Genomic DNA, 15010 nt, shown 5'->3' with positions numbered 1-15010 from the left:
GGATCCGCACCATCCTATGGCTCCTCAGATGCCATCTGAAAAGCTATAGGATTGCCCTGTTAAGATATTTCAGAACAAAAGTTAAACTTAGAAAATATTCCAGGATTACCTCTCCAATGTCAGATGGGATGTAAACCCTATATATTCTAAAAGCCTTCTGATCATCAAGATCTGTTTTGTTTTTGCTTTTTAAAAATAAATGTTTGTGTTTTTATTTGTAATTGCTTGTTGTGTGGGTGTTTTAAAATATGTAAGTTCCCTTGAGCTTTGGAAAGGAAGGTCCAAGCATTTTAAAGATAGAAAGACATAACCTATTTTACCAATTTTGTGATGTTCATATGTCCAGAATAATTGTAAGAGGAGACAGCATTTCTAGATATGGCCAAATAAGAAGGTACCCAGGTCCAATCCAGCAGCCTATAAAAGCCCAGCTAAAAAAACAAAGACTATCATGTACAAATGTGCACACCAGGATTCCGCAAGGTAATCTATTTTCTTCTATCAGCTCCAAAAGCTCAGGTAAATGTCATCTGGGTGTGTCATGAAAGTTAGTGGTTGCTTTTGAAAAGATATTAACTTCTACCAGTTAACGAAGCACTTTTCTTGCAAGGCTATGGGAAAGGTTATTCCCCATCCCTTATTCCCTAAGTCTCTCCTCATCTTTCCAGGGCAGCCATTCCCTCATCCCACAGCAGAAGCAAAAATGATCAGAAAATAAAAGCTTCCATTTTCTAATGCCATAATTTTTGCTCTGCTACTCTAGAGAATGGGGGCTTGAGGTATTATATGTCTTTGCCTCTGAGTTGATATAAGATATATCCTTCCTCATTTTAGTAGGGTGAAAGAGTTAGGAGAGCTGTTCAGCTTCAAGCTCAGATTTCAGCTATGTCCTTTCATCAACTTGGAGGGAAAAAAAACTAACAACAGTCAAGTGAATTTCTACAAATCCAGTTATACCATCACACATTCTGCGGTTTCAGGATATACACCCACAATGAATTCACAATAAATCAGAAATAGATTGTAAGTGGAAACTAGTCTTACTGTTATGATGGATGTCCAGAAGTAATGTCATTTTTGAATGCTTATTTTGTGATATTTTGAACATTACTTACTCCCCAAACTTCACCACTCCTACCTATTTATACTGCAAATTAATAGGGCTGAAGGAAGAATCTTAATATATAGCTATAGAACACTTACCAACACTGAAAAAGCATTTAACTGTACATGTGGCCGAAAGACTTCCACAAATATAAAGATATCGCCCACCTCCCAAACAAAAGTCAACATATTAAAAGGAGTCATACCTTTTTTATTGAGTGGCCGTTTTCGAACACATACACATATCCTGTGCTCATCAATCTTAAAAAAAAAAAAGACCATCGAAATCAGTAACACTAAACCATAATTGTAATTTAAACCTAACTGGCAGATTATTTCAGCAATTATACTGCTGTATATTATCAAAAATAATCCAAATTTTCAAAAGGCAGCAGTGTTACAAAAATGTATATTTTTGCGATCTTGAGTTTACCACCATAGACATTTGTGGCCCTCCACAGAGGAAAAGACTCCAAGGGGAGACGCATTCCTTACAGCTTTTCAGGGTCACTGGGGACTAGGCTAATTCTTTTGGCCATTTTGAACATCTCATCCAACAAGCTCACACATGGTATTTGTATTGCTTGATCAGCTGCAGCTACAAAGCTAGCAACATTATGGTTGGATCAGAGTTTGGGTCATTTTTATCACCAAGAGAACTAGATCTGACAGAGCAAGGATCTTATAATCTCTAGACACAGCTATTCTAATCTCAAAAGTACATTTAGGAGCTTCTGAGATCACAGGTTGTCACGACTGAGATCTGCCAACTCCCAGCGCAGAAAAGCAGATTATACCCATGAGAGACATTAACAGCTCAAAGTAACATCTGAACTCACTCTTAGGCTGCAATCCCAATCACACTTTCCGGGGAGTAAGCCCCACTGAAAACAGTGGGACTTACTTCTGAGTAAACATGCACAGGATTGCACTGTTATTTAACATGTGATGACTAAAGCGAACTCACCAATGTGAAATAATGTATATTTATCAGGATATTACACTATAAAGTTAGTAGCAAGATTAAGGGCGACTAGTGAATTTTGATTTTGTTTTTCTCAGACAAGGAAGACAGTTCAGGACAACTGTCAAATAGCAGAAACAACATGGGTGGTGTGTGGGTGGGTGTTAAGTTCCTCACTTAGGATTCAGTTCTCAGACAGCTTTGTCAGCAGAGAGCCCACTAAAATTGGTAGGCTTGTGCAAGTGCAGCTGTTCAAAGATATTTCATAAACCTCACCTCATATTTACTATTAGGCCACACCACTATCACTCACAATTTATTTTAAACTTCCTCAAATTCTTACATTATGATAACATTACACCAAAACTTACAGGATCTGCTGTTGTTAGTGGTCTATAATCCAGACTTCCCCTGAAATCTCTGATCATACACATAATTTCATAATTTGGGTTTGTAGCATCAACTTCCTAAAAGAAAAAAAGGCTGCTAACATTACAACATATAGTTGTCCTCAACATTCAAAGTTGATCATCAGATACCATGATAGAAACCTGAATAAGGATATGAATTTATATTTGCAAAGTATCCAATTTCGGCTGACACATTATGAAAAACCATAGAAGGATCAGCCCAAAGGAGCCATTAATTAATTAATTAATTTTATTTATTACATTTCTATACCACCCAGTAGCCAAAGCTCTCCGGGCGGTTCACAAAAATTAAAACTACAAAATACAGCATAACATACAATATGAAATATATCAGCTTAAAAATACAGTATAAAAGTACAACCAGAATAAAACCTAGCAGCAATGCAGAGATTTAAAATACAATAGCAGACTTAAAACAACAGAGCTAAAAGCCTAAAATACTAAAATGCCTGGAAAAATAAAAAGGTCTTCAGCTGGTGCTGGAAAGAGCACACCGTAGGCACCAAGCAAGCCTCTCTAGGAAACTCATTCCACAACCAGGGTGCCATGGCAGAAAAGGCCCTCTTCCTGGTAGCCACCCGCCTCACTTCCTTTGGCAGGGGCTCCCAGAGAAGGACTGTTGAAGATGATCTTAGGGTCCAGGTAGCTACATATGGGAGGAGACGATCCTTCAGATAACCTGGCCGCAAACTGTTTAGGGCTTTGAATGTTAATACCAGCACTTTAAATCAGGCTCAGAAATGGACTGGCAGCCAGCACAGTTGAAAAAGTACTGACATAATATGATCACACTGGCCAGTCCCTGTTAATAATCTTGCTGCCCTGTTGTAGACCAGCTGAAGTTTCTGGACTGTTTTCAAAGGCAGCCCCACGTACAATGCATTGCAGTAATCCAGTAATCATTTACACACATGTAAGGGAAACATACCTCTAGCAAGTGCTTTGTTATTTTGCTACATTTAGATTCTATTTACAGGTTATAGCCCAGGCTTCCTCCAGGAGCCACATTTTAGGCACACAACATTTTTGTTGAAGCATCTGTTCCTGAGCCACATACCATCCCTACACTATAAGGATCCTCACCGTGTGCCCACTTTGTTTAGCAACAGGTGCCAAGTTAAAAAAAATTTTAAAAAATTCCCAGGCTTTTCAATGTACTGTAATCTTGTTTCATTGCTCCTGTTTTTATTCTTTTTACTGCTTTTGCCACTTTGTTCGGTTTTTATTTACTAGTTGTAATGTTATAGTTTTGTTATCTTAACATTATTGTAAGTCGCCTTGTATTTTTGTTTATTTGAAGGCAATAAATACATGCCTAAAATAAAACAAAAAATATACACGCTGGGAGTCTCCTTACAATAATCAAGGCTACCAATACAAGCTAGAATTTGATTTTAAAAAATCATCCCACAAGGCATTAGAAGCTATTTTTACATCAACTGGAAAAATACTTTATGCTGAAACAAGCTTTTACCCATGTTCCGTTGTTGATAGTATCTACTGTACGTGGTTGACAGTATCCATTGCATGTACTGTCATTTAAGATTTGTATGTGTCTAAACATTCACATGTTTATGATTACATACCTTAGTATAATACAGGTATTATTTCTATATTATTGGGTTTTTGTATTGCTGGTGTTGATTAAACTAAAAATAAAACACTTGTATTGTGGACACACCACACAGATGCACAGTTCTTCCCCTTCACAAAGTGGGGAGGGCGTAAAATCATAATTCAGCTCTTTGCACACATACAGGCATCATGTGGTGGTACGGGGTTGGGGACATGACTGCCTGCTCCTCCATCACACATTTGGATCTTCAGATCAGATAAGTATCTGAAACTTGCCAGTGACTTGCTCAGTAAACAGCGATTTGAACTTAGACTTCCCACAATTCCTGCATTTTAACAATATATGAGCAATCTTACACACACTTACACATACATTGAGCTCAGAGGGACTTACTTCTAAGTAGACTTGCATAGGACTGCACTGAAAGCTTTGTAAAAGTTGACATTTACCCAAAAATATACTTGCTAATATTCTGACATGTATAATTTATTCCCTACCCTCTTTTCCAGACCTTCCTATGAAAAACAGTTTTCAACCCTTTAACTTTCTGCATCACCTGGACATACAAACTGAAAACCTCTCCTGAGTAATATGGATTGCGGATTAGTTAGCTGAATACTACTCAGAATGTCTTCTGCTGTATACCAAATCTAAAATATGTGATAAACTACTTTTCTTAGAACATATGTGTTTGGTTTCACTAGAAGATCTTTCATACGCATATTACATCCAATTGTTATGGGCAGTACCCAAATCAACATTAGCGCCAAGGTAAATTACAGCGCACTGCATTAAGCGGCCTCTAGTGCAACACCAATACTGTTAGCTGGCTTGTCAGGTTTTCCATATGCTTCGCTGCCTCTTGACACGGCAGTCCATGGGAAAGCCCACTTGTGCAGTCAGTCCCATCTGCATCAGAGCACATACAGGCTTTGAAGTACAGCCTATGTATTGAGCTCTTTAAAAGAAGAAAAATAACATTTGTCCCTTGCTAATTCCTGACAACTAGGGAAAGAAAAATCCTCACATACTTTAACCGCTTAGGACCATCAGCACAACACCAAGTTGCTCGAGTACCAATATTGCTTCTTACATCAGTAGAAGACTCTCACAGTAAGATTTGATAACATCACATGCAGGCCTCCCAGCAGGATTATGTTACTGGTTCTTCTAAGGCTTCTGCTTTGTAAGAAGGTTCATTAATATTAAGGGATTTTCTTCAAAGATTAGCAACTTATTTTTTTTCAATAAAGATTGTAGCAACATGATCACTTCCTACCCAACTTCACTAAGATGCTTGCAGGGTTGTTTAAAAAAAAACTTCTTAAGACTACAATTCTAAACCTACTTCCCTGGGAGTAAATCCCATTGAACTCAGTGGTATTTATTTCCAAGTAGATATGTATAGGATTGTACTGTAAATGTCACATTCTCAAACATGACATCCTTATAACAAAAACATGGTAATGTTTTTATCTCTATCATCCTAAGACCTACCACCAAGTCAGGAAATTCAGCATTAGTTGAAGTAAACTGCCAGAAAGATATAAAAATTATTAATAAAAATGTAAACGTCAATTAAAAACAAACAAACCTGAGCTCGTTTCTCTCTAAGTTCCTGCTGTTGTAATCTTCGTTTCTCACGTTTTTCTTGCAATTTTTCAACTTCTTTTACACAATTTGATTTTCTACGAGCTAAAAGAAAAAAAGTAATATACATATTTCAAATTGTAAAACCTTTTATCAGTAAAACTGATAGTTGTCTATACTAACTCCCTAAGTAGATGAACATAAACAGAGTTTAACTGCTACAATTTGACTGTAGACTTACAACACAGTGACCTGGTTTGTGTGCTCACCACAGCTGCTAGGTTGCTGATCCAAGCTGCCGCCACAGCTTCTCATATTGTCCAAACCTGGTGAGGGTGGCTTGCTGGAGTGGTTAACAAACCACCCCACAACCCTACAACAGGCCATGGGTTCTGTGTGGTTTGTTAATCATTCCAACAAGCCACCTTCGCTGGGTTTGGACAACATGGGAAGCCAGGCCCAGTGAAGGTAATTATTCAAATCAGCCAGCACACGACTAGCACACACAGCATGGTTAACAAGCCACTGTGGCTTGTTAACCACCCAGTGACCGCGCGAACCAGGCCAGAGCCCTGGAACCCCAGTTACTAGGGCTCTCATTTTGTGCTATAGCAGGGTAGGGGGTTGCTGGAGAGCATGGTGATGTACTGCTGGCATGGCCAGGTGGAATGCAATCTGGTTACTGCTCAGCCGGATCACGTTACATGAACTTCCTGGCAACCAATCAGTTATGCTGGACTGTCCCCCAGCAGGACTTTGGCATGGGCGAGAGAGAGAATCTCTTTCTTCTGGTCAGATCCTGGACAAGAGGTCAAATCAAGAGGTCAAATCAGACCCTAGCCAGTGCCTTCTTCGCCTACTCTCATCTTACAGTGTCCATCAGTTACCTTACCATGGACACATCAGTTGCCAGCTGACAGGTCTGGGAAGGAATGTTATCTGCAATCATAACTGGCATAGCAAAGCAGAGGCTTTGCCTCCCTACAGCAATAGTACTAGTTGCTTATTCTGTTGTGACATTCTCTGTTTTCATCACAACTGTTCTGGCCAGCTTTGGCAGGTTATGTGGGTGGGGTTCCCCACTTCCCATTGCAGGACCCTCTTAAAGTGTTTTGGGATGGCACTTCACACTTCAAGCTCCAGCCCAGCTCAGGGGCTGGCATGCCTGCTTCACCCCAAGTTGGCAGGAATGGCCAAGGTATCAGTTCACATCATAGCTGGCATGAGCATGCCTTCGACCCCTTAATATTTTTCAGAGTATGTGGGCTGGGTAATGGGTCTGACAGCAGTTGGGCTGTTAGAAAGCTGAATCCTTGCTTTAAGCCACACTGAATTCTCTGTAAGCTGTAGCCGATAAGGATGTGGCCAATTTTAACCCACCGAGTGTCTCAGTGTAGTTCTTGCTCTCCCAAGCTGCCCCACTCCATACCTCAGGCACAATTTAAGGGATATGGACAGTGAAAACTGACAACACAGAACAGGCACTGACTTATGCACATTATTCTCTTGGTTTGACCTAATAAAAGGTCTGGTCAATTTTCGATCTCAGTCTATTATCTTAGAAAAACTAAACTGTTACTAATATTCTCTTACCAACAAGACTATGGAAGAACAATCACACTGTGATTTCTTGAAGGAGACATAACATTGGTACAGACAAAGCACTACTTATGAATTATATAATTGTCCAAGAGAGTGTACATGTAATGCCTAAAATGAATGAATCCTTGATACATGATTTACATACAAGGGGGTCCAAATTCCTTTTTTGCAGCTTGAACTGGAGATATATCTGAAACACTACCATTCTGTTGTGTAGAGGAAGACTGTTCAGGAAGTTGAGTAGGCCGTGCACGCGCAGAACCAACCACTGCAAAAAAAAAAAAAAACAACAACTAAGAAACCTTGCCCAAATAGAAAAGAAGGAACACTCATTGTTTCTCAACAAATGGTTTGTTAATTACCACAATATTGTCTAAAACAGAGCCAATTTACAGCTAAGAGAAACTAGAAAAGCACATTTTGGAGACAAATATATGCTATGAGACAAACCAGTATTAGAATTAAACCTAGATAAAGTGTTATTAGAACTCTTGCCTCAATATGGCTGGCACACCAGTGCAGGTAGACTTAGGTTCACGGACAGCTGAGCTATTCAAGGGAGTCTCCGTTTGTGACAGTCCAAACTACCAGAACAGGTTGCACCAGAAAAAAAAATGTTTGAGTGTCACTGAGAAGGGTTGGTGGTAGGAGGTTGCTCACATGTTCCATTAGCTTCTCTGATAAACTAGTTGGGCCCCATTATCTGTACATCAGCACAGGTATTACACATGCATGCAAATTATAAAAGGAGTCCCACACCCTATTCCAATATATTCATACTGATACAGGGGCTGATCAGCCAAAGAAGTGGAGCAGAGGAGCATTTTACCAAATCTGATTGGTGTGGGAGAGCAATGAAAGATTCAGGGGCAGGGATGCACTGCACAGAAATTTCCAACCCAGACCTATAGCAGATCCCTCCCTCAAAACCCCTTGTGCTGCTCAAACTGCTCAAAGATTATTAAGGTTTAGCTATCTTGGGCAATTGCCTGTGGTAGCCAGTCCAGGCAATTGGACTGCAAGTCTGCAAATAAGAAGCAAAAATAACTCAGAAAGGATGAAATGAGAGGTTGCTTATCTATAACTATTGTTCTTCAAGTGGTCATCTGTGCAGTCACACAATTAGGTTCTGCACCTGAACAGAGCATCCTCTGAACCTTCTAGAGATCTCATCTAAAAAGTAGCATCTTCACCCCTCTCATGAAGTAGGAAAACAGCCTTTCAGCACCTGCTCCTCTGGGTAGGGCAAACACTTTCCTGCTACTGTACAGGTGACCACTCCAATGTTTGCACTTTGTCAAGGCTCTCAGTGCCATAAAGGACATAGTGGAGAACATGGTATTGAGAACAGTGATCCCTGAAAGCAAAAGAGAAGAAGCTGTGATGCTATGGACAAACTGTATGTGGAAATTGGCCTCTTTATGATCCACTGAAGCAAAGCTGAAGGAAACAATGCGGAGTGATCAAAGCACAAGAACATGTCAATAAGAAACACCTTCCCAAATGTTTGGGGGTGATATTGACATTACATAGATTCAGAATAGAGTACTGACAAATAGTGAATCTCCCTTAGGAAATACTGGTAGTTCACGATACAACTTTGAGATATCTCAACTTGTTTGAGATGTGAAAGGCAAGGGCAGCTGAACAACAGAATTTCCCAGATACGACATCAAGCTTCCTACTCCTTTATCAGTAAATGGTAAATGGGGTTGTTTCTTGAGCTGCGAGTGTGGGATGCTTAAAGAAAAATGAGAAATGCTCCCCTCACACTTTGTACGTGTTATCCAGTCTACAAGCTGTTGAAGGGACAGTCAAGAGTCTGTACTGGGGATCCTTGACCGCATGTATCAATGCTGAGAACATCAGGAAAGCAACTAGAACACTGATGTTGGAAGAGAAAAGTTGGACTACAGGGGCCCTTAAGTGGAGGGGTTGGCTGTTGAGTTTCCTGCCCAAGTGATTGTGCCATCTATGACATTTGCTTTGACTATGGTCCTCAGTACTCAATGCATATTTAACATCACCCACACCTACAGCATGATCTGGTAAAGGCTCTAAAGTTCTATCATTCTCTGTAGTGGAACAACAGTAATCTTCTGAAGTCTACAGAAGAGCAGGTGTCAAGCAGAGATGCATGATGTGATACTAAATGCACTGATAGTGTGGTATGTTGTACCAATAATAGCAAATGAGCATCGGGGAGAGATTTGTAGCAAACTCTACCAGGTGGCAGCTGACTTATGAGTTGGTAGAGCTTGTTCCTACTCCTGCCACCAAAGCTACAATCTAGGGAAGATGAGAAAGGCAACACTGGAATTGAAATGGGTGTAAAGTGGGTTCTGAGAGCAGCCAAGCAGGAAGTACAGAAGAAACACAGGAAATCACTCCCACAAGTATCCAAAACTTCATTACAGTTGGAATACAGTAGGCAGTACACTCCATGAAGCTACTGCATAGGATGGGACAGAGCGGTGGCTTAAGAGATTGTTTATCTACTCCTACAAGGAAATCTAGAGGCAGTTGTTGTCCATAACGGTTCTTCATCATAAGCTGTGTTTACACCACCAACTCTGGCCCAAATATCTCTGTCATAGAAGCATGGTCTTGGTGGAGTAAGCGATTACCTATCTTCCTATCAACTTGGAGATATCCAATTTGAAGTACCTGCCCAAGATGTGTGGGCAAGGTAGTCTCTATGTTGCAAGAGCAGACTGTATGGCAGAGGAATATCAGGGTACCTATGTGGGCAAATATCTGTGGGTAGAATGGGAATAGCCTTTGACAGCACTTCCCCTTCTGAGGTGAATCAAAGGACCTGTATACCCTAAGCAGAGGGTAACATAATACAGGTACCTGGTGAAACCTGGTAACACAATACAGGGTCAGCACAAGATGCTGTCTAACCACCTAAGTATGATCTAGGTATGGAGCACCATTTTGCACTTGACATCTGGGCAACCACTGTGATGGCAGTAGGACAGCAAGATACACCTCCATATGATCCAACACCACTGCCCATGTCAGGATACCAGATTAGGCAACAGTGATCACCCTTCAACATGTTTTTTCTTTTCTTCTTTCCAATTCATCTGAAGGCAGGGCTAAAGAAGAGCAGTCCAATCCTTGAGCTTATTTTTGAGGCCTCTTCAAACTCAACTTAATGGCATGGTTGGCTTTCATAAGCAGGGCAGAAGCATCAGAAATCATAGTGGCACCAATATTGGGAGCAGTGGTGTCGGTTTTTAACAGCAGGTTAAAAGAGTTACAACATTTTTTTAAAAGACACTTCCCTGCAGGCATGTGAACAATCAGTGAAAAACAATCTTGCCATGAAGATAAAACACAAACATAGACTAAGTAGACTAAACAACAGAGTAACACAGGAGTCTCAGGCTGTACGAAAACAGTCACTCAAGAGAAGATCTCAAGGACTGTCAACAATGCTGCTACTGTGGTGGTCAGAAGATGACTGAGGAAAAAAAGCACTTGCTTTGCTCATTGAAACAGCACAGATAGGCTGTTCCTCTGATTGGTGGAAGGGGTGGAAGTGCTTCCCTCTCTAGTGAAGAGCTCTAAAATGTTCGAAGGGCTCACTATACAGGCACAACATCCAATTGTGAGATTGCACAGGAGACAAAGAATGGCCCTTATTCTCATACCGCTCTAGCATGAAGTCAAGAACATCTTAGTTTTTGTATTTCCAAATGGAAAATAAACTGACCAACTTACCTCTGTTGTCTCTAGCAGGAGCTTCGACTTTAGAAGGAGCCACGGTCCTTCGATTCTAGAGAAAGACAGACACTCTATAATTTGTTATCCCCTCCACTGACATTTTTTCAGACAAAGTAGTCTTGAGATTTAGTAGCCGTTCAGCAATTAAAGAGGAAGAGCAAGTCATCAAAATTCAACATTTTAGAAGGCCCCTATACCCTTCCCCAAGAAAAAAAGTAAGTCTATACTACATTTTCTAAGGATGTATAGCTTGCCTGCAAGAGGATCCCTTCAAACTGGGCAAATGGGTAACAAAATGACAAATGAAGTTCAATGTAAGTAAATGAAAAAATTGTAACTTCAGACCCCTTCACAGTTTATGTGGATCAGGTTGTCAATCTAACAACAATTTAGTATGTAGCAGAAGTGAAAAGGGCAAATTCCATGCCAAGGGTTATTAGAAAAGAGACTGAAAAGAAAACAGCCACTATAATATTGAACTCATATAAATTTATGGTGCAGCTGCATATGGAAAAATGACATATTCAATACAAAAATTTGCTCTAGATTTAATGCAGAAGTTAACTTTGGTCTGCATTAGGAGCAACTACACACCACAGTAAATACATCTGTTTAAGTTGCATAAATCTTTTTAGAAATGCAAATAGCAGCTGCAGGGGTCTAAATCAGACTCAGGATAGTGGGAGAGTCTAACCCTGCCCCCTTTACTGCAGTCTTGGCACCCCTCTCCCCAAAGCTGCTATTACCATCATAAGGGAAACTCCAGTTGTTCTTAGGACCACTAGGGGGAGGGCTGAACTCCCCCCCCCCCCCTTGCTTCCCTGAGCCTGATCAGGTGCCCATAGCCACTTCTAAAAGTTTCAGTTAACTTTAGGAGGCATTTAGTATTACGTGTAGTTTAATCCTTACATTTACTACAAAAAAAAACACTGAATCTCCTGACAATGTACCATTGGTTGCATAGAAAGAAAATTTTACTTGCTATTGTCCAACTTCAACACCAACAATACTGTTACTCTCATTACTGAGATTGCGATGGTCTTACTAAAGACAGTAATTCTGGGGGGCAAAAGACACCTGTCAGGTTACCCTAATCAAGGGTATCTCTTCTGATACATAACCATTTGTTGAAAGTTTAGCTGTTGTATTCTGACTTACGGTGGAATCCAGTGCATGGCTGGCTGGGGTATGCTGGGAGTTGTAGGCCTTTTTTCTGTCTGATCTAGGCATGGGTGAACTAACTGGAGTCTGCCTTGCCTGCCACTCGCCGGACCCCTGTTGGCTGCCTAACCCTGTCTGCCATGCTACACAAGCCACAGGACCATCCACGGGTGCCCAGCAAGCAGCGTTCCCCCATCCCCCGAGCCAACATTTTGCATAAAAATGGCAGTTTGGCTATTGACAGAAATCGCCATTTGCGTAAAATGGCAGCTGTAAATAGCTCCATTTATGCAAAATTACAGGCATAAATGGTCTAATTAGATCATTTATGCCTGCAATGTTCTGTCAATGGAGCTATTTACAGCTGCCAATTGATGCAAATGGCAATTTCCATCAATTGCTTAGCTGCCATTTTTATGCAAAATGACAGCTTGTGGACAAGCTGGGATCCCTGTGCTTGCCCAACTCAATACCTGCTGAGTCGGGCAAACATAGGGATCAGCGGACTGGTGTCTGGGGGGCTGAGTCAGTGAGAAATCACCAAGCTCGAGCCCCAACTGGACTCCTGTGACATCCCTAGTCTAAACATGTGTAGGATTGCGCCCTAATAGATCCAAGAAAAAAACAAATGACTCTCCATAACCAAAATTTATAAAGGGTTGCAATTATCCAACTTCGCTCTATCAAATGCCTTGTCAGTAACAGTCAATAAAGAACTCATTGTCTGTGCACTGCCTATGATACTTATCATTCTTTTAAAAATCAGAAAACTTTAAACCTGCTAAACCTAGAATTCTAAAATACAGATCACATACCAACTGGCAAAATGAATGATGGCAACTTCAATCAAATAGCATTGCATTATGTATCACCAACCTTCACAATTTTGTTTACTTTAGCAGAAGGTGTCGGAGGTGGTGGGGTCTCTGGGCTGGGATCATCATCTTCAGGAGCAAGGTCTGGGTTAAGTGAAAATATACTCTCCAAGTCAATCTGCATACAAGGAAAATAGATTGTTCGTGGCAAACAAGTAAATATTTCCTATTTTTTTATTTTAAACGAACAGGCTCACATGGTTTTGTTGCCAGAGAGCATTAGCTCACCTCCATTTTGGGTCTCCACATTATCATCTTAGCTCAAAAGTCTCCATTTTGTCTGAAAAAATTAACTGGCAAAGTCTAACAAGTTAGGACAACGCGTATTTGCAGTTCCCACTGACACCTTCTATTGAACTGGAAAATGGAGTGTCCCTGTGGCCTGGGAACTTTTGGACTCACTAAACCCTGATCTTTGTCCCTGCCCCCTGGTAAAGCCTTGCCATGGCTGAAGAAAACCTGCTCTTTCTGCTGCATTATCAGGTTCACCCTGGCCCTAAGTGTTCTCACTTCCTGTGTTTTTAGACAGGATGTAAGGAAGGAAAGGTATAACTTCCTCTCTCTCTCTATTTCTCTTTCCAACTTACACCTCTTAAAGCTGCCCATTTTCCCCTAGACACCAATGCATCACCATGCACCTGCCTTTGGCTTGCTGCAGTGTCACTTCTCATTTCCCCTCTAGCCTTTGGTCTGGGGTGGCCTTCAACAGTTAACTCATAAATTGCCTTTTGTTTTACTTTCTTAATAAAACACTTGTTTTCTAGGAAAGGTCTGGTCTCATTTCTGTTTCTCTCCCCCAAGTACTTTATAAGGGCAATCAATCAGCTACCTAGGTAAATGTCCTAAAGTTATGCAAACTGTGATCCTGTGTATTTTGGTAAACATGCCAATTTCTGGGCCAGCTCTAGCGGGCTAGCAGCAGCCTGACCTGCCCCTAACACTAGAACTGAACTACCCCTGTTCATTCATGTTCCAGAAGGGCTTATTCCCCAGACACAAAAAAGTAGGTTTCAGACTTTCAAGAAACATGTTTCCCAAGCAAGCATGGTAACAGCTAGTTTAGGGTCATATGTCAAGATACTTCTTGAATCTTCAGCTGATTATGGCATTTTAACTCTTTCTTCCTTCTGTTGCTAAAAAAGCATAAAAAGCATAGTTGAACAGAGCAAGAACTAGTGTATTATTTAGACCCATGATATTCTCTGCAAGGCCCATGGGCCATTGACGGCTTGCAGACTCCAAGTGTGACCCCTCTCTTCCCCCCCACCTCTCTTCCTCCTTGCTCGATTTGACAGAGTACCTTCCTGTCCCATCAGCCACAGTGCTTCAGGCATCGCTCGCCGCAGTCCTTAGCGATGCTGCTGCTAGTCTTTTGCTCAGCGTCTTTGTTTCAACCACTGCCTCCTGCACTGCCTGTCTCACAGGCCAGTTACTGAGCAGCCTCCTCTGCTCCCGGCTGCCCTGCTCCTGAGAGAAAGCCGGTGCAGTGTGAAGAACTGTGTGTGTCCCTCTCCATTCTCAATACCCAGGACCATGCTTAGTTGCAATTCTTCCCCACCCACCCTCTTCACATGCAGAGTTTGGTGTAAGAGACCCTAGATTAGAATCTTCACAGCCTCCCTCCCTTTTCCTTAAAACACCACTAAAGCACAAGCCTATGCATGTCTACTCAGAAGTCCCACTGAGTTCAATGAGCCTTACTCCCAAATAAGTGTGCATAGGATTGCAACCCTAGTGGATCACTTGTGACTGACCCACTTGCAAGTGGGAAAGAAGGTGGATACTCATTTGGGGGACGAGGCACAACAAGTGGCGGGAGAGGGGCATGTTGCCTTCCAGAGCTCTGTTGTTGTGTTTTTACATTCCCCCCTTTTCATTTTGAGGGAGTCAGCTGGGGCTTGCCTTAATGGGCTTCAGAGTACATGTACTTTACATCTTACATTTTAGCCTTGGTTGGGCACAATAAGAAGGC

At 41.3% G+C, this 15010-nt stretch overlaps 1 protein-coding gene across 3 annotated transcripts in view; it reads right to left on the bottom strand.

The window, feature by feature from the left end:
* The window catches only part of KIF2A (kinesin family member 2A), a 71477-nt gene that overhangs the window by 30569 nt on the left and 25898 nt on the right, over positions 1–15010 (bottom strand). For 2 of the 3 annotated variants that reach the window (XM_084833312.1, XM_084833311.1), the window contains exons 3-8: positions 13040–13156; positions 11000–11054; positions 7413–7535; positions 5670–5770; positions 2440–2535; positions 1311–1365 (exon numbers count right to left, since the gene is read on the bottom strand). In XM_084833312.1, coding sequence (XP_084689438.1) covers positions 1311–1365; positions 2440–2535; positions 5670–5770; positions 7413–7535; positions 11000–11054; positions 13040–13156 — 547 coding nt within the window. The remainder of the gene's footprint in view (positions 1–1310; positions 1366–2439; positions 2536–5669; positions 5771–7412; positions 7536–10999; positions 11055–13039; positions 13157–15010) is intronic. The other variant, XM_084833310.1, reaches the window with a different exon arrangement.

The sequence above is a fragment of the Heloderma suspectum genome, chromosome 2 (genome assembly GCF_057233095.1).
Source record: "Heloderma suspectum isolate Gila_16-S chromosome 2, 16-S_ref, whole genome shotgun sequence".
NCBI classification, from domain to species: Eukaryota; Metazoa; Chordata; class Lepidosauria; order Squamata; family Helodermatidae; genus Heloderma; species Heloderma suspectum.
The sequence above is the reverse complement of the archived record's forward strand: the minus strand, read 5'-3'. Positions and strand labels throughout refer to the sequence as shown.